This window comes from Ictidomys tridecemlineatus, chromosome 4, assembly GCF_052094955.1.
Source record: "Ictidomys tridecemlineatus isolate mIctTri1 chromosome 4, mIctTri1.hap1, whole genome shotgun sequence".
Classification (NCBI taxonomy): domain Eukaryota; kingdom Metazoa; phylum Chordata; class Mammalia; order Rodentia; family Sciuridae; genus Ictidomys; species Ictidomys tridecemlineatus.
Genome location: NC_135480.1, coordinates 61802976 through 61826215, shown reverse-complemented (window position 1 = coordinate 61826215; position 23240 = coordinate 61802976). Strand labels below are relative to the sequence as shown.

General features: G+C 51.9%; 1 protein-coding gene across 1 annotated transcript in view; it reads right to left on the bottom strand.

The window, feature by feature from the left end:
• Positions 1 to 395: 395 nt before the first annotated feature.
• Arhgef17 (Rho guanine nucleotide exchange factor 17) overlaps positions 396 to 23240 on the bottom strand; it is a 58409-nt gene continuing 35564 nt past the window's right edge. Inside the window, exons 2-21 of the mRNA XM_005323172.5 lie at positions 20580 to 20657; positions 15496 to 15678; positions 13465 to 13581; positions 13151 to 13243; positions 12752 to 12928; positions 12417 to 12467; positions 12044 to 12153; positions 11851 to 11936; positions 9394 to 9512; positions 8814 to 9027; positions 8201 to 8274; positions 7426 to 7625; positions 6977 to 7278; positions 6257 to 6506; positions 5907 to 5993; positions 5513 to 5580; positions 5123 to 5271; positions 4147 to 4321; positions 3764 to 4033; positions 396 to 1940 (exon numbers count right to left, since the gene is read on the bottom strand). Of these exons, the coding sequence (XP_005323229.1) occupies positions 1744 to 1940; positions 3764 to 4033; positions 4147 to 4321; positions 5123 to 5271; positions 5513 to 5580; positions 5907 to 5993; positions 6257 to 6506; positions 6977 to 7278; positions 7426 to 7625; positions 8201 to 8274; positions 8814 to 9027; positions 9394 to 9512; positions 11851 to 11936; positions 12044 to 12153; positions 12417 to 12467; positions 12752 to 12928; positions 13151 to 13243; positions 13465 to 13581; positions 15496 to 15678; positions 20580 to 20657 (3000 nt within the window). The 3' untranslated portion in view covers positions 396 to 1743. The remainder of the gene's footprint in view (positions 1941 to 3763; positions 4034 to 4146; positions 4322 to 5122; positions 5272 to 5512; positions 5581 to 5906; positions 5994 to 6256; positions 6507 to 6976; positions 7279 to 7425; positions 7626 to 8200; positions 8275 to 8813; positions 9028 to 9393; positions 9513 to 11850; positions 11937 to 12043; positions 12154 to 12416; positions 12468 to 12751; positions 12929 to 13150; positions 13244 to 13464; positions 13582 to 15495; positions 15679 to 20579; positions 20658 to 23240) is intronic.

Genomic DNA, 23240 nt, shown 5'->3' with positions numbered 1-23240 from the left:
AGCCACACATGTGATGACTCCTTATATGCCCTGCCAGGGACTCCAACACGTGGCCCAGTTAGGAAGCACTGGACTCCCACAGCTTCTTCATTTTCCTGATGAGGAAACTGCTGCCCAGACAGTGGCAATGACTGGCAGCCTTGTGCCCCCCGCCCCCAACTCTTTTTTTTTTTTTTAGTTTTCGGCGGACACAACATCTTTGTTGGTATGTGGTGCTGAGGATCGAACCCGGGCCGCACACATACCAGGTGAGTGCGCTACCGCTTGAGCCACATCCCCAGCCCGCCCCCAACTCTTATAGGCCTCTAAGGCCTCTTTTCTGCCCAAGGGAGGTCCTGTTATTAAGACCATGACTGGGGAGATAGGAGGCCACTATGGCCACCAATGGGAAGCAGTTGTTTGGTGTTTCTATTTATTGACTCTTTAAAATTTCATCATCCAAGGAAAGTTAATACATGACTGTTTGGTAGCAAGAAAAACATAATCTAAGACCACAATGACCCACCCGCCCTAAATAAAAACAAAACCAAACAGAACAAAAACAAACCCCATCTGAAACCAGACCTTTGGAGTTGTAGCTGAAGCGAAGGACTGAGGGTCAGAGTGGCTCCCTGCAGCTTGGGAGGTGGGAGAGAGGCTGCCCTCAAGTGGGAGCCTTCCCAGTTGAAGAGGCCATGCCCAGCCCCTCAGCTTTGGGGGTCCTTCCTGCAGGGGCCATCTCTGGCAGGAAGGGGTGTGGAAAGAGGGATTCAGTGGTCAGAGTGAGGGGATCCTAGGCCCACACCCCAAGGTGACCATATGTGCCAGTGCATGAGACACAGGGAGGCAGGGGCTGGGGACCAGGGCCGACTGCAATAAGTGAGGGCCCTTTTCTCTTACCTGAGAGAAAGCCTTGTCCAAGTCCCTACCAGTGCTCCAAAATGAAGACACCATTAAAGATGCCACCAGCACACTGGGAAATGCCAAAGCCTAGGGAGGTCCCTTGATGGTGTCATGCCCCCAGTGAGCCATCATCAAGCCATCACCTTGTTCTGCACGACTGAGGGCACTTGGTCCTGGCCTCTGATCAGGGTGGGCAGTCCCATCAGGATGGGCTTGGGAAGTTTATATTGAAGGCCAATGTTTTAGTGCCCTGAACATGCAGTGTGTATGTGTGTGTGTGTGTGTGTGTGTGTGTGTGTAATGGGGGGAGACGGTGGTCCCTCCAGAAAGGCTTGGTTTGGGTCCCAGGGTGGCACCTTGGACAGGAACAGGTTTTCTCCCCCATCATTCATCACATCACATCACACCCTGTCCCCAGTCACTGCATAAATAAGTGCTTTGGAAAGGACTTGTCTAAAAAGGAATATAAATACTGTACATGGGAAAGGGTGCTACCCCTCAGCCTCCCTGCTGCCCCCAGAAAACCTTCCAAATATTGCACATGGCCCTATCCAACCGCATAGGGTCCAGCCTGGCCGTGTCTTTGGTAGAAGCTCCAGGGACAGAGGTCCTAGGCAGCTTGCATGCCTCACCCTGGTCACACCTGGGAGCACCAGAGCAGCCAGTGGGTTGGGAAAGGCCGTGGCTAGCCAGCGGATGTCCATCAGGAATGCTTCCGCAAAGATGAGACGGCGCAGCGCCACATAGGTACCTAGGTGGCCCTGTTTGGACACTCCTGGTCAAGGTCTGTGCGTGGACTAGTAAGAGGCAAGCAGACTGAGGGCAGGTGGGCAGGTGAGTCCCGGGCCACAGTGGACAGGGTCACACCCTCCACAGAAGGAGGTGGTTTGTGCTGTCATCTCGGCCCACAGTCTCATTACTGCCACCACCCCCACTGCTGAGTCGGAAGTCCTCATAGCCGTCACCTCCACTAATGACCAGCATTTTAGGCCTGGCAGAGGCAGGGCCTCGGTGCCGAGGGGAGTCCCGGTGCTCCAGAGAGGGCAGCTTCTCAAGGCCTGTGGGGCAGAAGGGAGGATCATCAGCCTGAGGGAGCTGGGCTTCACTGTCCCCTCATGGCCTGAGTTTCCACATCCCGGAAGATAGCAAGAAAGACAAGCGCTGAGCTCTTACTTAGAAATACCCACTTCCTGGCAGCCTGTACTTTCTAGTCAGGACTAACTTAACTTACTAGCGCCACACCACTTTTTCTCTCTTGATGACTGCACACATTATAATTAGTTATGTACTGCAAAACGAGGTCAACGACAGACTGCACATATGATGGTGGTCCCATAAGATGGCAATGGAACCGAAATTCCAGTCGCCCAGTGACATCATAGCCAACTCAGTGCTCATGTGTCTGTGGTGCTGCTGCTATAGACCCTGGTACCGATAGATGTCCGAATGCACTGTACATAGAGTTACAGATGTGCATGGTACTGATAGTGAGAATACTCAACTATGTTATTGGTTTATGTATTTTTTTTCTTCTTCGTGGTGCCTGGGGTTGAACCCAAGGCCTCGACCCATGCTACGCAAGCACTCTTACACTGAGTGGCACCCTATATTTTCTATATTAAACTTTTTTTTTTAATATACTGGGGATTGAACCCAGGAATACTCTACCATGAGCTACATTCCCACCCCTTTTTATTTTTTATTTTGAGACAGGGTCTTGCTAAGTTACTGAGGCTGGCCTTCAACTTTTGATCTTCCTGCCTTAGTCTCCCAAGTCTCTGGAATTACAGGCATGTGCCACTGTACCTGGTTTATACTAAATTGTTGTTTCAGAATGTATTTCCTACTACTTTTATTTTTTGAAAGCTTATTGTAAATAGTATGCTGTTATGTTGACAGAGCCTCATAATCTTATTCACTGCATCTCTCAATTGCATCATTTTTTCTTGTGCTTCATTTAATCTCGTGCTGTTCCTCGTGGCCCTAGGAGCAGCAGGCTCACCTGGGCACCTACAGCCCAGCTACACAGGAGGCTGAGCCATCTAGTTTTATATAAGCATACTCTACCACGTTCCCACATACTCAATCAGTTGCCCACAATGCACTTCTCAGAACATGTCCTATTGTTAAGGGAGGCACATCTGTATACAATGTTCCTATTTCCAACAGCCCCATCCCAGTTAAAGGGCTAAGTCTTCTCTGGCCCCAGACCACTCCTGACTGAGGCTTTATTGGTTCCTGATTCCCATGGTCACTGTCTTTTGGGAATATGGCTTGCCTGATTGTGACTCTGTGATGTACTTCATTCCCACTGTTTCACTCTCTAATTCTCACAGCCCACTTCCTGTCATATGTGCTATGCTGTGTTTTCTTTTCTGGCACTATTTCTACTTCCTTTTCTGTACATCACTTCCTAAGTCCACTTCCTGCCTTATAGATCAATTCTAGTCCTGTCTTATTTCCTGTTGTGGATAAGAAATACATACAACAGGATATATTTCCTACAAAGGTATCCCATCTGTGCTATATTCTACTTTTTTTTTTTTTTTTGGCCTCCAACTTGCAATCCTCCTGCTTCAGCCTCCTGAGTTGCTAGGATAATAGGTTTGTGCCACCATGCCCAGCTACCATATTCTACTTCTTAGCTTATAATTCACCTCCTGTCTCCCACAACATTTATTTAGATAAAATTTTATGCATGCACCCAACAGACACACAATCTCCTAGTAGATTTCATTTTGGGGATTCCATAGCCTATTTCCTGTAATATATCCCACTTCCAGGTCAATTGCACTTTTCCTCCCTCTTAAAGACTTTTTCAGCAGGGCAACAGGGCGATCGGGGCAACCAAGAACCCAGGATCCCTGGACAGCAAGCCCACCTGTGTCTGGAGGAGGTGGTGGGGTCGGGCAGAGCAGATTGAAGCCATCTGGCAGCTGGACTGCAGCCAGGAAGCGGACATGGCCAGTGTGGCCCTGGCCCAGGCCAGCAGGGCTGAGAGGTGCCCGTGGGCAGCTGACAGTACTGGGGGAGGTGGGCATAGTGAGCACAACGCCGGCACTGGTGCCCACCCACAGCAGCTCTTCGCACACTAGCAGTGCTGTGATCCGCAGGCAGGCAGCTTTGTGCTGCCGGATGATGGCATCTGAGCCTGGGGTGGGAAAAAGAGCAGCGCTGGGGCCTGATGCTGGCCCTGGCCCAGCCTCCTCAGGGACAGAGCAGAAAGACTCTGAAGAAGGAGCAGTGGTAGTCTGAGGTCAGTACCTGCCAGCATCCTGTGCACAGGTGGGGTGACGTCCACCTCTGCCAGCTGCTCAAAGGTGTCTGGGTGGTAGAGACACACATGGGCACTACCTTTCAATGTCACCCACACGCCCAGGCTGGAGTCCACCATGCAAGCTACACTTCGACTTGAGTCCTGTCCCACGCAGAACGTGTGCTGTGAAAGAGGGGAGGGCAGGGAGCAGACAGGTGACTGGCAGGCCTGCCCCCGTCCTCCAGCCTCACCAGTGTCCATCCCTCCCTCCCCATCACTCCCACAGACACCCACCAGATGGATCCTGTGTCTGGATGACTAACCTTCCAAAGCTCAGCTACACTGGTGCCTCCCCACTCAATCCTCAGGAATTAAAATGGGATGCCCTTTCCCTGTGCAACTTAGTGACCTGAGGATCAGAGAACTTCAACCCTTGGAGGGTTTAAGACCAGTCACTGGCCTCTCTCTGGACAAATGGCAAAGTCCAAGCACAGGAGGAAAAAGTGACCTGCCCAGTGTTGCACAGCTTGTCAGTCACAGAGCCAGGGCCCAACCTGGGTCTTAGCTTCCATTCCAGTCAATGACAGAAGCATGAGAGGAAAATCAAGGGAACAGGTGCCCCAGCACACCACCCACGCTGGAAACCTCTGGCATATACAAAAAGACATCACGACCAAGTTCACATTGCTAAAGGATGATGACATCAGGAAGGACCCTTGTTCTAGCCCCCAATGAACCCAATAGCTGCACTCAGAGGGGACAGGAGGATGAATCAGGAATCCCGACAAAAATGGGCATTTACTATCTTCCTCATCATTTAGAGAAGAAACAAGGATCAGAAAAGGAAGGGCCTGGCCCAGTACCACACAGGGCAAGTATCCCAATCCTTCAGCTGGACACTTCTCTGTCCCCATGGTCTCATCTCCCTCTCATGTGGGCCCAGATCATCCCAAGTCACTGATTCTATCTCCCTACTCCCACTACCTCTAGCTGCAACGTGTCAGGGCTCAGGACAAGGATTCGGTTCTGGCAGCCACACCATAGCCGTCCACCCACAGACACCATCTTGGTGATGGGGCTCCCCTGAGCACCTAGGGTCACCGATTTGAAGTTCTGGGCATCCCAGAAACGGCCTGGAATGGGAATGGGGTAAAGAAAGCAGGAAATTAAGTACAGTACTGAATTTAAGCCTCACCTACACTGGAAGTGACAGGTGAACATCCCCATTTCTAAGCAAGGACACTGAGGCCCAGAGAAGCCTGAAAGTTGCCCAGTCACATTTCCAGATCCTTTGCCTGAAAGCCCCCATTCTTCCCAAGAGTCAGCTCTACCACCAGTATGCAGATGTGAGGGGACGGTGCAGGGGGCACTCACCTGCTTCCCTTTGGTAGACTACAAGTTCTCCATTGGCCAGAGACACAAACACCTGGTTATTTAGATACCTGGGCAAGGAAAATAAGGTGTCAGGGATTTCAGAAGGCCAAAGCATGTTACCTGGGACCAGGGGAATCACAGGTAGAATGGCTTTGGCTCCCAGGAGACCATCTCTTCTCACCCCCTGTTTTCCATGTGGGGGAAGCCTGAAGCTAAGAAGCAGAGACTTGCTCAAGTTCACATTGTATAAGAAGCACAGCTGGCCTAGGGCCAGGCTTCTGTCCTTCAGCCTCCTCGGAAGGGAGAGGCCAGTAGAGCAGGGAGTCAGGTGAACAGAGGAGGCTGCATGTATGGCTAAGAAGGGTCTGAGGAGAAGGACATCATGAGGCCTTACAGGATGCACGTCACAGAGGCCGTGTGCTGGAGCTTCATGCTGTTCCTGCGATCACGGATGCTGTCGGAGGACTGGTACACGTGGACACTGTGGATCGGGGTGACAAATGCTCAGGCATACTGACTCTGGGAGTCATCTAACCACCTCTGTGCCTCCACCCCCATCTCCCCAAGGTGCCTGTGCAAGGTACTAGATCCCACAACCTCCCTGTGGGTTTCAGGCTCTCTGGCTGGTAGGACCTCTGAGGCCTGCCCCCAAACCCTCCTGTTTCTGCTTTGACACCATTTGATTTCCAGAGCAGGGAGCTCAAGGCTCTGGCACTGTGTCCCTGGCTCCATCCATGCCCCTACCAGCCATCCTCAGTGCCCAGCCACACTGAGCTCTGGTAGGCCTCAGGGTCCACGCTCAGCAGGTCCTCCAGGCTGCCCCGTGTGAAAGAGCCACGGCTGGAGCGGCGAAGGGCTCTCCCATCCATTGGACTGGTGCCACAGGGTCCACCAGGCCCAAAGGAGCCTGACAGCGGCAGGAAGCCAGGCTCCTGCTCTTCCTCTGAGCTGGTCGTCTCTGCTGTGGCCTCCTTGGAGCTTGGGGTCTCCTCATCTGAGGGAGACAAAGGTCTCTGTCTCCATTCCCCTCCACTGGGCCTTAGTCCCCCTCAGGCATCCGTCCTGGCCATCCCCCTTCTGAGGGCCTTTGGCAGCTGCTCCTTCCCAGTCCCTTGGCCTCTGCATCTGCTCAGGCCTTGTTACCCTGCTCACTGAGAGTTAAGGCTATAGCCTCCTAGTCCTAGCCTGGCCATTTCAGATCCAGCCACCACATTTTGTACAGAAGGACTTGTCACACCACCTGGTGTCTGCCTTCCTTAACAGGACATGCCAAGGTCTTCAAGATTTCATCTGTCTGTCCCACTGACCTCTGTGTCCTCAATATAACAGCTCCCACTCACCCTGCTGGCCCCCACTGCTCTGTATGCTAACATCCTAAGACGTGATTCCAGTCTTTGCTTTCACTAGTCCCTCAGCACCCGCTCAGGGAAGTCCAGTCTGCCAGCCCCAAAGTGGGGTACTCACTGCCAAAGCTGGAGGAGATGGTGGACCGGCTAGCCTGGCTCTGCAGAGTCCCAGAAGGGCTGGGAGAAGATTCATCATCGGAATCGCTGTCAAAGGGCACCAGCTCAGGGCGGCGGTCACCCTCGGCTGGGCCTGGTGCCATCTCCAGACCAGAGCCTGAGATAGAGATGTGCAGGCAGGGTTGGGGCCCCGGCTCTGCTAGCATGGTTGTTTCCTCATCCGCGGGGGCCTCTATGTCCAGCTCTGGTCCAGAGGGTTCCGAGGCTGACTCAGTGGGACCCCTCAGTGAGGTGGACTGCTCCCTGCCAACAAAAATCACTAAGGAGGTGCGGCCTTGCCCACCAGTCCCAATACACCCACCGGGCCCCGCCCACATCATCATCAGTGGTGGCCTCAGTGAGTGCAGGGTCCATCTCCCAGGCATGCTCACCCCGACAACTGGGCCTCACCGGTGGCAGCAACGCTGCAGGCCGGGCACTGAACCGATGCACAGGATGCGGGCCGAGCAGACAGCGATGCAGGCCTCCACGTCTGGCTCAGCACGCAGGCTCAGCAGGCACACCTGACCCACATAGCCGTCGCTGTTGCACACCCACACCTCTGGCATGGGCTCTGGGCAGCTGCTGAGGGTGGGGGCCGCGCAGGAAAACTGCAGAAGGTGCCAATGGACAGCGAAAGGTGAATGGAAGAAAAACTGTCAGCATCCTGATCTCCCAGGAGACCCCAGCATAATGGAGGGAGGCAGGCCTGCATGGGTGTGTGTGGATTCGTCACATCCCTTTACACCCTTCTCTACACACGACACACATGCACACGTGACACTCTTTGCACATCAAATGCATTCATACCTGTGTGATACAGGTATCAACCATACATGCATGTACACACACACCCTGAATGTGATCATGGATACATACATATAAGACTGATAACCTTTGTACATATGTATGTAGGGTCATGTGAGGGCATAAATTAGATTCCACTCACATCAACTGTATAGCTTCTTTCACATGAACAGATATAGATATTCATGAAACATACCCATGCACATGTGCTACAGAAGTGCAGTATCCATATACATGTACAAAGAATTACGTACTCAAAGTCATAGGAAGCAATTGCAGTGTTTAACACACAATGCAATGCTGCACACAAAACAACGATTCATGAACACATGCTGGCTTTGGACATGTACAGCTACGTGACTCACATGCGTACACACACCTGCATGCCGCTGCGGGTTTTCATGATGGGGATGGCTTTCAGGAACTCAGGATCTAGACAGCTTTTGCTGGATGCTGTAGTAGAGATGGATGGAAAGACAGACAAGGGGACAGGACAGAGGGAGACAGACCCTGCTTAGTACATGCAAAGTACTCCCTTTCTTGCCACTGTCCCATTTCCCTTCCCTCTCTGCCCCTCAGGGTCTAAGGAGGGCCTGATCTCAACCATGCTAGGAGGGTCTGTGGGTTACGCCCTGCTTGTCTCTGGCCTCAGTTTTCCCATATATACAACGAAGGTGCTCGGCTCACAGGCCTCTAGGCTAATGGGCCCTGACCATAGTTTTCCTTGATCCATGCTCAGAATTGGGAGGATATGAGGAGGGTCTTGACCATTCATACCCATGATGGGGCCTGTGTCCTAAGCTGACCTTGTCTATGCCTCTCCCTGCCAGGAATTCAATCTGGTCCTGAAGTTTCAGCACCCCCACCCATCTCCTTTATCCCCGCCAATTGGACACCCAGCACAGGACACAGCAGTTCTGGAATTTCTGGCTGTGAAGTCAGACACTTCCTGGATGATCTGAGAAGAGAGGGCCATGTGGGACCTAGCTCACCTAGCTTCCTCTTGGCCTCGTCAAAGGCCTGCTCAAAGCCCAGGCGGGCATCAGGGTGAGGAAACTCAAAGATGAAGGAGTCTGTGCCCTCAGGCCGGGTGGCACACAGTTCCAGCTTGGTGGGGGGGAAGGAAAGTGCGTAGCACAATGCCTGCTTCTCTGACAGGTCCCTGTGCATGGCGGCTGAGAGATCCCGCAGCGCATCGTCCAGGCTCTGTAGGGAAGAAGGCCCAGGTCCCAGATCTCAGGCCTCACCAGAGTCAACACATGCCCTTGGGAGTGTGTATAGGGACCTGCCTCTCCCCATTCCTCTCTTCCCCTCCCCTCAGACCAAGAGAAGTCAGGATTCTCCCCCCACCACCCCACCCCAAGCAGGAGATAGACCCTCTCTCCCTGGATGGGATGAAGCCACGTCTCCACCTTCAGACTTGAAACATGTTACTTCCCTCAAATTCAAGTGAGGCTGTAATTTTCCCTCTCAGATAAGTGATGGGGTATTTCCTCCCTCCGGCAAATGCCAGGCCTGTGTGTATGTTTCCCCAGGGTCAGAAAACCCCACCCTTGGGCAGAGGGCACAGACCTGGTGGGGGAAGCTCAGGTTGTCAGAAAGCTTGCTCATCTGGCCCAGGGTGGTCAGGTCCTCATCCAGGCGGCTGATAGCCTTCTGGATATTCTCCCGATTGGTGGCTTGGGATGCCCCTGGACATCCAAAGGGAATAGAGGAAGGCCATAGACAGAGAGAGATTGACAAGGTCAGGCCTGGATAGACACTCTTCCTTCCGTACATAACTTCAGCTAGGTGAACGACTGGCCTGACAAACTCGAGAGCTTACAGACCCCAAAGTCTCAGGAATAAAGTTAACAGGCAACTCCCAGAGAACACCAGGCCTGAGAGCTGGGGACTGGGGTTCACAGTCACAGAGCATAGGATGTCAGGCCCTTGCAGAACTTGCCAGAAGAATATAAGTATGAAATGGCAGATAGCTTTACAAGTTACACCGGCTCCAGTGGACACTGGACTGCGGCAGCGGCACAGCCTGCCATGGGGGAACTGCCAAGTAGGCAGAGCCTCAGGCCTTCAAATCTGCTGACCAAGGGACTCGCCACTTCACAAGGGAGAGAGCAATGAGCTGATGCCCTGATTTCTCTGGTCCTATCCCACACCTGACCACTGCCAAGTGGCTGGTCCTACAGACCAGCTCAGCAGCCCCCTCCTCCCTCCCCACTGTCTGTCTGTCTGGGGGGTGGTGTGTGTGCACTCTGAATCACACACATGGGGCTGACCCTCCTCCACCCTTGGGCCAGGACACCAAGTCTTGAAATCAAGGGACAGGAAGTTTCTTTCTTTTTGCTTTTTCCTAAATGACAGGTCTTTCCTGTCTTTTCCTGTTTTGTTTATAGAATGTGTTGGTGGAGTATATAGTTTAGTTGGGTCACAGATTGCAGAATGGCAAGAAAGAAGACTTGACTGGGGTCCTAATAGCACCAGAGGAAGAACAGATTCCGAGATGGGCAAATCACTCTGGAATGGCTCTGTCCCAGCGACTCTTCAAGGCTGAGGAGGTCAATGGTAGGGTGGAATCGTGTTGGCTAGGGAGGCTGTGGAGCTCTGTCTACAGAAAGCAGGGTGTGTGCTCAGCAGCGAGGTGTGCCAGAAGAGCTCTGCTATGGTCTGAATGTTCATCTCTCTCTGAAATTTGAATGTTGAAATCTAATCCCCAGTGTATTGATAGAAGGCAGGGCCTCAGAGAGGTGACAAGGTCATAGGAATGATACCCTGATGAATGGGATTAGTGCCCTTATAAAGAGTTCTGGGAAAAATTGGGTATGGTGGCACATGTTTACAATCCCAGTAACTTGGACTTGGAAGTCCAAGTCCAGACTTCAGAGTCTGAGGTAGGAGGGCAGAAAGTTCAAGGCCAGTCTCAGAAACTTAGCAAGACTCTATTTCAAAATAAAAAATAAAAAGGTATGGGGAAGTGACTCAGTGGTAGAGCACCCCTGGGCCCAATCCCCAGCACCAAAAAAAAAAAAAAGTTCTGGGAGAGCTTGTTTGCCCTTTAGCCAAGTAAGAACACATATAAGAATATGTCCCTCAGACACCAGATCAGCTGGCATCTTGATCTTGGACTTTCCAGTCACCAGAATTATGATCAATAAATTCATTCATTATAAATTATCCAAGTCTTGGTATTTTTGTTACAGAAGCCCACAAAGACCAAGACAATCTCTTAGTCCTTCTGAGAGAAACAGTCTTACCCCAATCCTCACTGCCTGGGCAGCCATATTTTCTTCTATATGGCCTGGCCCACTCCTGGCCACAGATGAATGGACTAGGAGTGGGCAGCTGACCTAAAGGTATCATTACATGAGCTGGCCTATTCTCTAGTGAAGAGATGCGGCAGACCAATAATCATCCTCACCACAGTTTGCATTCCTACATAGGGGCCCTTGGGGGACAGGCCTGGGTCACTTGGTGCCTGGATACAGTCTGGGCTTCATCACTAGAGCTACAAGGAAGCACAGAAGGCTAAGTGCAGTGAGAATGGGGTCAACTCACAGCACGAGGAGGAGAAGAGTCAGGAAGGGTGGCCCCTTGGGGCTGCCTTAGTTCCAGATAGGTTCAGCCCCAAACCAACTGGATCTTTCCAATCCACTCTTTGCTTGGACTCTGTTCCCTGGGTGGAACACTGCTGAGCCTGAATGATGCCTCGCCTAATATTTGGCACCCAAATGAGTTTGTACAGAAGAATCAATGGCTAATTATAGCTATGTCTCCTTCCCCTGCAACAGCCCACCCAGCCCCACCTGCCAGCCCTGGTCCTGTTCATCAGAAGGTGGTCTGAATGGACAGGATGGTCTGACTCTATGAACGTCAACCTAGTTCTTCATGCCAGCTCCCTCACATGGGATGGGAAAATGAGGTTGAAAGCAGATGGACAAGCAGCCCAACTGGCTGTAGCTCAAACCCACCAGGAGGCTTCTCAGTGGAAGACTCCAATACCAGGAGCCCCTGGCAGGCCTGGGCTAGCCCCACCTTTGATGATGTCTGCATCTTCCAGAGGCAGCTTCCACAGCATCTTGTACTTGCTAGCAGTGTCAATAACGCTGGCTGCTGTGTACCTGTGGGGAGCCAGCGGGGTGGTCTGGCCAGGGTAGGGGAGCAAGGCCCAGGGCAAGACAAGGGCTTCCCCTGCTTGCACCAAACAGCCCCATCCCCAGCCACTCACAGGCTCATGGAGCTGCGCCGCAGGGAGCCCGACTTTCGCTTCAAGGTGGTGCAGACTATGAGGTCTGTGAACAGGAAGAGGGACCGGTCCTTCTTGCCACCAATTGCCTTCTGTGGGGCCAGAGGCAGGGTTCAGGCTGTGTGCACACAGTCCAGAAGCCCACCGCCTGCCCATAGTGCTCAAGGGGACAATGAGGCCCAGGGAGGGGTGACAGCTCTCCACCAGAAGTCCAGAGAGTCAGAGAAGAGTAGGGACTTGACCAGGCCTCCTGCTGGGGTGGAAGAGCAGGGAGACCCATGGGCAGCAGGTAAGAAAAAGAGTAAACTCAGTGGAGAGGTAATGACAGGTGGGCAGACAATAGGTCACTTCTTACCACTTCAATGACCATCTCCTGCCTCAGGAACCGCCGAAGAGGAGCCTGGAGCTGTGGGGTAGGATGGACGTGGCATCTTAAAGGCTAGTTATTAATCCCTCTCCACTAAACAAATCCCAGTGATCCTGCAGCCCCACTCCATGGGCCAGGCTGCCAGGCCCAGGACACATGGTCAGACAGACAGGCAGAGCTATGTGATCACAGATGCCGGGAGACATGGATGTAAGCACACTGAAGATTCCAATGTGGATGTGGACACAGCCATGATTCCAAGTGACAGGAAGAACACAGGCTAAGTGGACATAGTTGGGTGGGTGGGGGCGGGTGGCACTCACATCCTCCATGCCCTCAATGTGAGCCTCGATTTCCTGCAGCACCCGGGCATGCCGCTCTGCCTCCTCAGCACTCCGCACGCCCTTGTTAATACGTTCGGCCACCTGCTTGATGTTCCGCTGTGCATCCAGCAGAAGTGGGTGGTCTGGGTGGTCTTCTGGTGTGTGCTTCAGGAGGTCCTAGGATGAGAATGAGGACCAGACCTGTTTGTTTAACTGCCCTCAGGCCCAGCACACTGCTGGAGCAGGAGGGTCTATTGGTAGGTACCAGGGAGGACTTGTACCCTATTTGACCCCTGGGGACCTTGATGCCAGATTCAAGCAAGAAGGGTCCTCAAAGTCCACTGTATCTCCTCCATGCCTCCAGGCCTTGCCTCCCTGCCCACTCAGCCTCATGCCCACCTTCACCAGCAGCTCATAGCGTGGGATCCGTTGCACAGGCTTGATCATGAGGTCAGATAGCGCCTGCTTCTCCTTGTTCTCACGCATGCTTTGCTGAAACCCAAAGCAGGGTGAATGGGCACCAATGTGAGGAGTGACACGCCAGGAAAGGTTTATCCAGGGCAGGCTCCCATCAAGCCCCTTCAGCTCAGCCCAAGGACAGAGGCAGACCCACTGGTCAGCCTAACTGCCCAAGCAGAGTGCTCCTGGGGCCCTCGGAGCTGGCCCGAGGTGAGGGTGGCCTCCACTCCCCTGCCCTTGGCTGCGGTAAATACCTCTAGGAACTTGAGAAAGGCGGGCCTTGCTTCCTTCGCCACACGCACGGCGTCCTTTGCATTGAGGAAATTATCAATATAGGCAGAATAGATGTTTACCAGGACATCTTTGGAGAACTGTGGGTAAGGAGACAGGTTGGGGACCTCAGGGTGTCTTGTTGGGATAAGGCATGTGTGTGTGTGTGTGTGTGTGTGTGTGTGTGTGTGTATGTTTAGTTGTAGATGGACACAATATTCTTATTTTACTTATTTATTTTTATGTGGTGCTGAGGATGGAACCCAGTGCCTCACATGTGGTAGGCAAGTGCTCTATCACTGAGCCAGGACCCCAGCCTCAGGCATGTGTTTTTGTTTGTGTTCCTAGGTATGTATAAGGAGTATGTACAATTGTGACTAGTTATGTACATGTGCACACATACATATATGCATGGATGTATCTTACCTGTATAAGCTCATGTGTGAATATATGAATGTGTGCCTGGATTTGTCCTGTGTGCTCAGACCTGGTTATCTGTCTGGCATTTCTGTCCCCAGCTCTCTGATCCCCCAAGTCCCACCAGGCAGGTCTCCATCCTCACCGACCTCAGATGAACAGACTCATTCTAGCCCCTGGACTTTGCTCATGCAGTTCCCTTCACCATCCAGATCTCGCCCACCCTCAGGGCTGAGCTCCTGATTAGGGTTCTATCTTCTCGGTGTGTCTCTGGTTTCTCCTCATACCCCCAGGACAAGTTCTCTCTTTCCAGAGACAGAAGTACTCCTTTCTTAGTCACAGTAATGCCTGACTCAGGGCAGGGCACATGACAGCTGGTGGCTAATACCTGCTGGCTAGCTGATGGCAGGCTAAGTATGGATGCTCTCATCAGAAGCCTTGGCTAGGAGTGAGGACACTTGGGTTCCTTGTCTCAACTGTGCCATGGATAGGCTAAGTGACTTTTAGTGGTGTTTCAGGGCCCCTTTGGGCCTCTGAGTCCATGCCTCCTTAAGGTGTCAACTCTGTCTCTGGGCAAGATAGGGCAGAGCATGAAGCAGAAAGACGGCCCTCACCAACCAGCTCCTGGGTGCACCAAAACCTGGAAATGCCAAATCCCAGAGAGTGGCCAGACTCTGGTATGGATTCCAGCCCCAACCAGTGGCTGGCACTGATCTAACCCTAGTCCTGACCCTGAGCTGGTGTTGATGCTGACTCAGATCTCACTAGGATGCCGGTACTGACTTTAGTCCCTCACGTGGATGCTGGTACTGACCTCAACCCCTATCTTTACCTGGACCCAAACAACTGCCCTGACCCTCATGTGGGCTTTGATGTTGACACGACCTCATCCTGACCAGCTCTTTTTTCTATCAGGTATATGTATTTATTTTATTGATTGAAGTCTTGAGGATTGAACTCAAGGCCCTATACATACTAGGCAAATGCTCTATTTCTGAGCTACATTCCCAGCCCACCATCAGGTATTATAATAATTGTAGCTAGCTCTTTGCACTTATTGTGTGCTGGGCATTATTCTAAATACATTATATGTATCAACAACCCTGTGAGGTAGGTACAGTAATTACATTCATTTTAAAGTTGATGAATATAAGCCAGGCGTGACAGCACATGCCTGTAATCCCAGCTTCTTAGGAGACCAAGGCAAAAATTCTGCTTCCAAAAATTTTACAAATAGAAAAAAAAATCATATCTACTTTGGAATGTGAATGTCATTTAATATGCTCATTATGATGTGAAATAGAGCCTTGAACCTAAAAGAATCTTAAAATGTCTCTACTAGTCTACAAACTGATCTGGCCAGATAAGGTGACAGACCCTAGCTTGGACTGAGTACTGATGCTTTCACCCACCATCACCTTCAGTGTCACTAGGTGTGGCCACCTGCCTGGACCTTGATGCTGACCTTGAACTATGGCAGGAATCCCTGGGCCCCCAAGGGGGTCAGCCCAGGATACTGTCCTGGGATAGGGATCAGAGTCAGTGTCCATGCAGGGTGGGTAGGATGGGGGGCACCTGGCAGCACACAGGGCACTCACCGATTGGACGAGCAAGGCCCCCACCTTCTGCTGGGCATGCCAGGTCTGCACACAGTGCCGCACCTGCTCCAGGAACTGTTCGTGGTGCTCCAGGAGCTCGGGGATCTGGTCAAAGATTTCATCCACCAGTGATGGGTCACACAGCAAGGAGTTCTCTGGCTGCTTTAGCGGCTGCATGTAGCCCTGGGGGACCCACAGAGTCAAGGCATGTTCCTGCAGAGATGGCACCCCACACCACCTGCACAAGTACCAGGATGAGTGCACACAGAATCCTCTGGGCCTATGGCTCAGTGCCTTGCCTCCCACACCCCCCTCATAGACTAGGAACTCCAGGGGGTAGGCAGACCTATCCCCATGCCTGCCCTCCTGCCCAGTCTTGGACCTGACACAAGATGGGATAAGGAGGATCAGGAAAGGTTTTCTGGATGCATGGACCTTAGAATAAGAAAGCCAAGAAGATTAGGGCTCTCTGGGAGAACCCCACACACTAACTCAGCAAATATTGAGCACTGAGTATGTGCTAGGCACCGTTCCAGAAATCGGGAGACAGCAGTGGACAAGAAAGACCCAAATCCCTGACCTGACAGAGCTTACATGCAATCAGATAAAACACACCAAGAAAAGGAATAGGAAAAAAGTAAGTCATATTTCAATAAATCTACTTATCTTTAGGAAAGAAATTTTCTGCCAGTTAAATTTATGATATGCTATCAATGCAGGAGAAACTCTGATTCCAGAGATGTTAAAATATGAATACCCCAGGTCCTAAAATTAATTGCATGTGTAATCACAGAAGTTAAAAGGTGATATTTCTGTGCAGAAAGCAAAGCAGAAAAAACAGAACCCCTGTCCCCCGGGGGGGAGTTCCTGGAGGCTTAAGTGACATTATCTGAACACTGTTTTAACAGGTTTCAGATCTGCTGGTCAATCAGTGAGTAAAATTCCTGTTTTTCACCTCAACTATGCTTCAGTAGTGTTGCCAGAATATGTAGCTCAGCTCTGATGGAGAGGTTGCCCTCTACTGGCCCATACTGTAACTACAGGCCAAAGAAACAGGAGGGTGTTACTTGAAAAAGCATATGCTATGTTGCAATAACATTTATATTAAACATTTTTTAAAAATCTGGCTTGTTTTGTAAAACAAACTTGAGAAAGTCAAGCGCAACAGAATCCTCTTGACTGTCTGGGGATTCTGAAAAAGCTCACGGTGATGGAAAGGAGGCAGACAGGCAGCACCCCCGTCAGAGCTCTTTGGTCGGTGTGGGCCAGCACCTCGTCTGGGTCAGGATCACTGCCCTCCAAGGAACAGAAGCTATATTGCGCAGCTCTGGGTCCCAGAACCCCACAGAGAGGCAGGCACACAATGGGAGAAAAGAATAAACAGACTGAGAAGCCCACCCAGAACCAGCGGGTCAACATCCACATTCACTCAACAAATGCCCCTGGGCCACTACAGTAGAGGGAGAGGGGCTGCAGAACACTGCACAGGGAGCTGACAGCTGAGGGAGGGGAGAAGAGAAGTGAACTGTTACATAATATGCCAGAAGGGAGTAAATGCTCCTGAAAAAAAGAGTAGAGCAGAAGGGGTCAAGGGTGCCTGGAAAGGGGAAGCTTGGTCAGGGCACTTGGGAAGGGGCATTTCTTAGCTGAGAGTCTTGGGGTTGAAGACAGGCTCTGAGGGTGACAGTGACACCCAGAAGAAGGTGCAGCCCTAGGACCTGGCTCAAATCCCACCTTCTGGCTGCTCACCTGGGTATTTAACTTCTTTATTTTAAACTCCTGTCCTAGAGAAACAATACTAATCTATTTTTGTTGGCAGTTGTTATTGGGAGTTTGCACCGGGGCTGCAAAGTCCAAATCTCTATTTGAATATCATTATGCTTCAGCTAATATAGACGGGTGAGTGAGAGTGGGGACTGAGAGTCAGACTGACAGGGTTTCTTCTCTGGCTAGGGCACTTCCTAACTGTAACCTTGACACACTGCTTTGCTTCTCTGCGCCTCATCTTCATCTGCAAAATGAGGGTTATGGTGAGGGTGGTATCAATTACCTCACGTAAACTGCTGGGATCAGAGCCTGGCCCTCAATGAGCATCAGAAGTTACACCTGGCACATTTTGGAACATCTGAGGCTTCATTTCTTCATTTGAAGAAGGGGATCACCATCTCTACCCAAAAGGTAACGTGAAGACTCGGGGCAACCTTGCACGGGCACATATGAACACAGGCAGAGCTACAGGCAGTTTCGAAATCATAAGCACACATGGTGGCAGCCACCACTCCCATCCCTGCTCTATAGCGGGGCAACTGAAGTAAGTGGTCATGTCAGATGTTCCAGGTCACACAGGTACAGGTCAACAGGTGCAGGCAAGTTTGTGCCCTGGAGCTGCACTCCAAACTCCTGGTGCCACCTCAGTCCTCCTTCCCACATTCCAGGGCTGACACTGCCAGTCTTTGGGTCCAGGTGACACCTTCCTGCCCAGCTCCACCCCCACCCCCCCACTTTCAGCTTGGCCATTTCCAACACACATCCTGCATGCTCTCTACCTGTGCAGCCCTGAGCTTGCCCTGGAGGTGGGAAGACTCTCCGGGCCCTGCCTGCTCCCAGCTCTTCCCTGCACCTGCCTCTATCTACCAGTGGGCTTGAGTGTAACATTATTTTTTAACCTTTGTGCTGGCAGGTGGGAATGACTGGTTGCATTCTGTAGGCAAAATCAAAGCTCAGAGAGGGGATGTAATTAAGCCAGGTCATCCAGCAGTTAGCAAGTGACTCAAACCCTGGACTGTCTGACTCTATACTCTGCAACACTTACCTACAGGATGGCAAAGGACCCTCGCTGTTCCTTGCACATCAATACTTCTGCCTGGCAATCTGATGGGTCCCTCCTATGGCTTTCTTGTGCTTACAGGAGAGCCCAGTCCTTGACCAGCAGCCCACAGCCCCCACATGGCCTAGTCCTGTCTCCTTGCCAGCAGTCACACTGGTTTCTTCTGATTTCTTCACTGTACCCTTCACTCCTGCTATACCCTCTGCCTGGAACCATCCCCCCAGGGTCCCTCTCTGCTGAAATACTACTCACCTTTGTGTCTCTGCTAAATACTCCAAGCTCAGAAAAGCCTTCCCTGACCCCCCACAGGAAGGCAGACCCCATTCTGTATTCTCTTTGTGAACTTTAAAAAAAATATATTTTTAGTTGCAGATGGACACAATACATTTATTTTATTTATTTATTTTTATGCGGTGCTGAGGGTCAAACCCAGGGCCTCACACATGCTAGGCAAGCACTCTACCACTGAGCCCCAGCCTCAGCCCCTGTGCACATTTAAAAATAAACAAATAAATAAATAAAAGCAATGTATTTCTGTGGCAAAATACACATAATAGAAAATTTACATCTTAACCACTAAGTGTAGTTTAGTACATTCATATTAAGTATGTTCACGCTGTTGTGTAAACATTACCACCACCCATCTCCATAACTTCTGATCTTCCCGAACCAAAATTCTGTACCCACCAAACTCCCTCCTTCCCTAGGCCCTGGAAACCACAATTCCACTTTCTGTCCCTAAGAAACTGACTACTCCAGGTACAGAAGTGGAATCACACAGTATCTATCCTTTTGTGACTGGCTCACCTCGCTTAGCATAATGTCTCAAGGCACCTCTGTGTTGTAGCCTGTGTCAGAAGTTTCTTCCTTTCCAGGCTAAGAAATATCCATTGTATATGTATGTGCTCTCATAAACTTTTGTATCACCACATCTCATCATGTGTGATTTGTCTGGCTGGTGACTGCTGGTCTCTGCCATAGACCATGAACTCCAGAACACAGGTCCATATCACTTGTGCTCATTGCTGAATTGCACCCCTCCCACTCCTGGCTGAAGAACACAGTGTTTGGTGCAAGAAGGAGCTCGCTGAAGATTTACAGAATGAATGAGTGAACAAACACTGCGGATATTTCCAGGGCTCCACCTTCTCCTTCTCTTCCTATCTGCCTGGGTGGCCTGAGCAAATTTATCCTTCATGTGACAGCAGGCCCCACTTCAGCACGTGCAGCCAGGCTCTGGGTCTCCCCAGACTCCACACGTCTAAACCTCCACTCACCATCCCGCCCCAGATGCATCCCTCTCCCGTGCCCTACCTTTCCCAGGCCAGGAACTCTGGCACAATGCTGGGCTCCCCTTCCTCTCCCCCTCGATCTCTGGCCTGATCAGTGGACCTTCTAAGTGTTTGGCCCCAGCTCTCCTCCTTGCAGCCTCTGCCTCTCAGTGGCCCTGATCCTCTCCTGCCACTCACCTCCCTGACAGTCAGACAGACTTCAGAAAGCATGACTCAGGGCAGGAGCTTGGCCTGCTCAAGCCCTTCACTGATTCTCTAGGGCCTCTGGTGGAGTCCAGACCCTCCTCTGGTGTTCAAGGCCACCACAGTGTGGCTCCTGTGGGCTTTCACAGCCTCACCATAGAACCAACCCCTGATGTTCTGTGCTACCACGAAGGCCTCTGAAGGCACAGGGCCCTTTCGGACATGACTTTATACATGCTGTCCCTGCTACTGAGAAGTCTGTCCCTCCTCCAGGGATTCTTCCCTGACTCCACAAGGGGCAGGTGTCCTCCCTGCTTTTAGAATGCCCCATAAACTCAGGTATTGTCCCTCAGGGCTTTGAGGCAGGGCTCATCTCACTTGTTCTGCTGCCTCCTGAACCTGGAGCAGTGCCTGAGCCAGCAGGTGCCCAACATTTAATTCCACTCAACAAATATTTTCCCAATCAATTACAAAAACAGAGGGGGCACACCAGTGGGGGTACACGGCTCTAAGCTCAAGTCCAGGGCTGTTGGGGGAATGTGTGGTGGGACTCTTGCCCTGGGGTGGCCTGGTCTGACCCCTCTCCATTCTCTTCTGCCCTGGAAGGGACTTCCTCCTCCTCTGAGGCCGCCACATCCAGAGCTCTCCATGGAAGGGTGGTGTGTCTCAGGGTCACAGCTCTCTGGCCTAGACCCCTTGTCCTTGGGATGAGTTTGCTCCCACCTGTACGAGGCCCCCCAGCCTCAGAAGGCTGCCCTCGGGGACTGCACTGTGGATCTCACCTGCATCAGGGTGCGCAGTGACTCCACATATGACTGCTCTGTGTCCAGCAGGGTCATAGTCACGTGCTTCCGCATGTCCTGTGGGGACAGGAGCAAAGTGTGAGCAGTGCCTTGTTCCCCTCAGACCCCATCACCTGCAACCACGCACAGGTTCACCTGTAGCCCCAGAGAATACTCTACACCCTCTCCCTGGTCTTCAAGGCCTGCCCACCCTCGCGGGGCTCTAGGCTGTTTTCCAAAGCATCTTGGATCCCACTCTATCAGGCCTTCGCTCAGGTGCTTGTCCTGTGGGAATTTCAAATGCAACCCTTCCCAGAGTTAGGTGACACTCTCCACCCCCACCCCATCCTCCAACTGCAGCTGTGGGCATATTTGAGACCTTTGATTTACTTCTTGGTTCCCTGATGGGCTCTTGAAAAGGACAAAAATATAAAAAGAAAAAAAATCCATAAGTTTTCACATTTTCAAGAAAGATGCCTCTAGGCTCCCACCCACTCCAGCTGCCAACTCCCAAAACCCCACTTTCTGGCTTACTGCTCTGGGGACATGTCCCACCTAGCTGGACTTCACAACTTCTCCTGGAGTTGACTCAGTCCCCCCGATACACACCCCCCAACCCCTCTGCTATAGGTAAAGACACTGTGGAACAGAGAGGTAAAGCTGGTGCCAGAGGTCACAGAGCTGGGTGGTGTCAGGGTTCAGTCACTATCAGACAAAGCTGGATCTCAACTCTCTTAAGAGGTTACTGAGCCCTCTGAGACACTAGGCTGGGCATTTTATGTTGCCTAATACTCCTGATCACCCTGTGAAGTAGATGTCATTATTCTCCCAATTTTAAGAATGGGAAAATGCTTCTATCCTGAAGGTCTGAATTAAAGTCCCCAAGGGGTTGTTCAGTCCCTGCACCCATACCCTGAGGGACAGGGTGCCCACCCCTGTCAGGATGAGCCCTGACCTATGGGAAGGCTTTGCTAGAAGCCACTTGGGAATGTTGCCCCACCCCCACCCTGTGACTGAGCTTATCTGCTGCCTGCTCCACCGGTCCCTAGGCTCCTGAGCCACTTCTCCAGGAAGCTTTTCCAGATGACACCAGCCTCAACACCTTCCCTTTGCTTGTGAGGACTTCACTCTAGGATTCCTTCCTGACCCCTCTGAGTCCCTAGAATGGTCCTGGGGAAGACTCCTGATCTCTGATTTAGTCCCCCACTCCATTTTTCTACCAAGTCTCAGCTTGGCCTTGCCTGAGACTCCGGTCCTTGAGACCGGCTGATTCAAGTGGATACTCTGCATGTGGTGATGTCAGGGTGGGTGTCCATGACTGTGGCATCCTTCTATCCCTACCCTAGGGGCCCCTCAGGGTATGACTCAAGAAGCAGGGCTGCCCTGGTCACTGCTCTGCCCAGGGTTCCTGTTGGCCTGGTGAACCTGAGCTCTGGGTCATTTGGCCTGCCTGTCCCACTCTTCACCTCTTGTGGCAAACTCGCCTCAGGTCCTCTCCTTCTGATATAGGGACTCAGAGGCTGTGTTTTACAATGAGACACCCAGGAACGTGAGCTCTCATGCTAGGAACTTAGTGGTGGAGTCTGAGGGACCCCCTGAGGGAGGGAGGAGGTTAACTTGCCCCAATCTTGCCAGCCCTGTGCCCTGATGTCCTCACCAGGCCCTGCCTCAGATCTCCCATGTACAACCAGACCAACTATCTTTTATGCGTCAGAGGTCTTAAAAAAAAAAAAAAATCAGAGCAGTCTGCAATCCCAGCTACTAGGGAGGAGGATCGTATGTTCAGGGGCCAGCCCAGGAAACATACAGACCCTGTCTTAAAATAAAAATGAAAAAATAAAAACTCAGGGCAGCTTCCAGTAGAAGGTCCACCTTGGGATGGAGTTCACAGCTTCAGGGGCAGAGGGACCTCCCAAGGAAAGGCCCAAAAGTCTGCTCCTGTCTCCTGCTCCCAGTTTCTTGTTCCAACCTCATACAGGTGACATAGGTATTGTCACCTCCACAGCACCAATGAGTCTGAGAGGTGACATGACTTGCCCAAGGTCACACCGCCAGTAATGGCACAGCCAAGACCAGAGTCTGTTCAGTCACCTCAAGCTGACTCTTAGGGCCCCAGAACCCCAAGTTCTCGCCTACACTAATGGCACAGCTTCAGGCCACAGGGTTCCCAGTGCTGCCCTTCCTGGCTTCGTGACCTTGTGGTCACCTAATTGCCCTGTTTCCACACTCTCTTCTATGAAATGGAACTACTAATAATCCTCCATCCTGGCACTGTGAGAACACAGCAATGAGGACAGGCAGTGTCCACGCATGTGGCCTCACTGTTCACTCTCATTCCACCTCAGTGAAACTGAGCAGGGAGCTTCCTGACAGCAGGATGGCCAGGCGGGGCTCTGGGCCCCTCAGCCACCATCCCCTGCCCACGCCTCCTGGCAGACCTGGCCCAACAGGCACAGGGAGGGTCACAGTCAGGGAGGCTTCCTGAGAGGCAGGGCTGGCTCTGGGCCTGACAGTCGGGAGGGCTGGGGTAACACAGGGAGGCTGACGCTGCAATGCCACTGTTCCTAGCTTTCTCCCTGATGCAAAACACAGTAGGCTGTCACTCAGCTGTCAGGTAAAGGCACCGAAAACAAGGCCAGCTCCTTGTCACTGCAGGGAGCA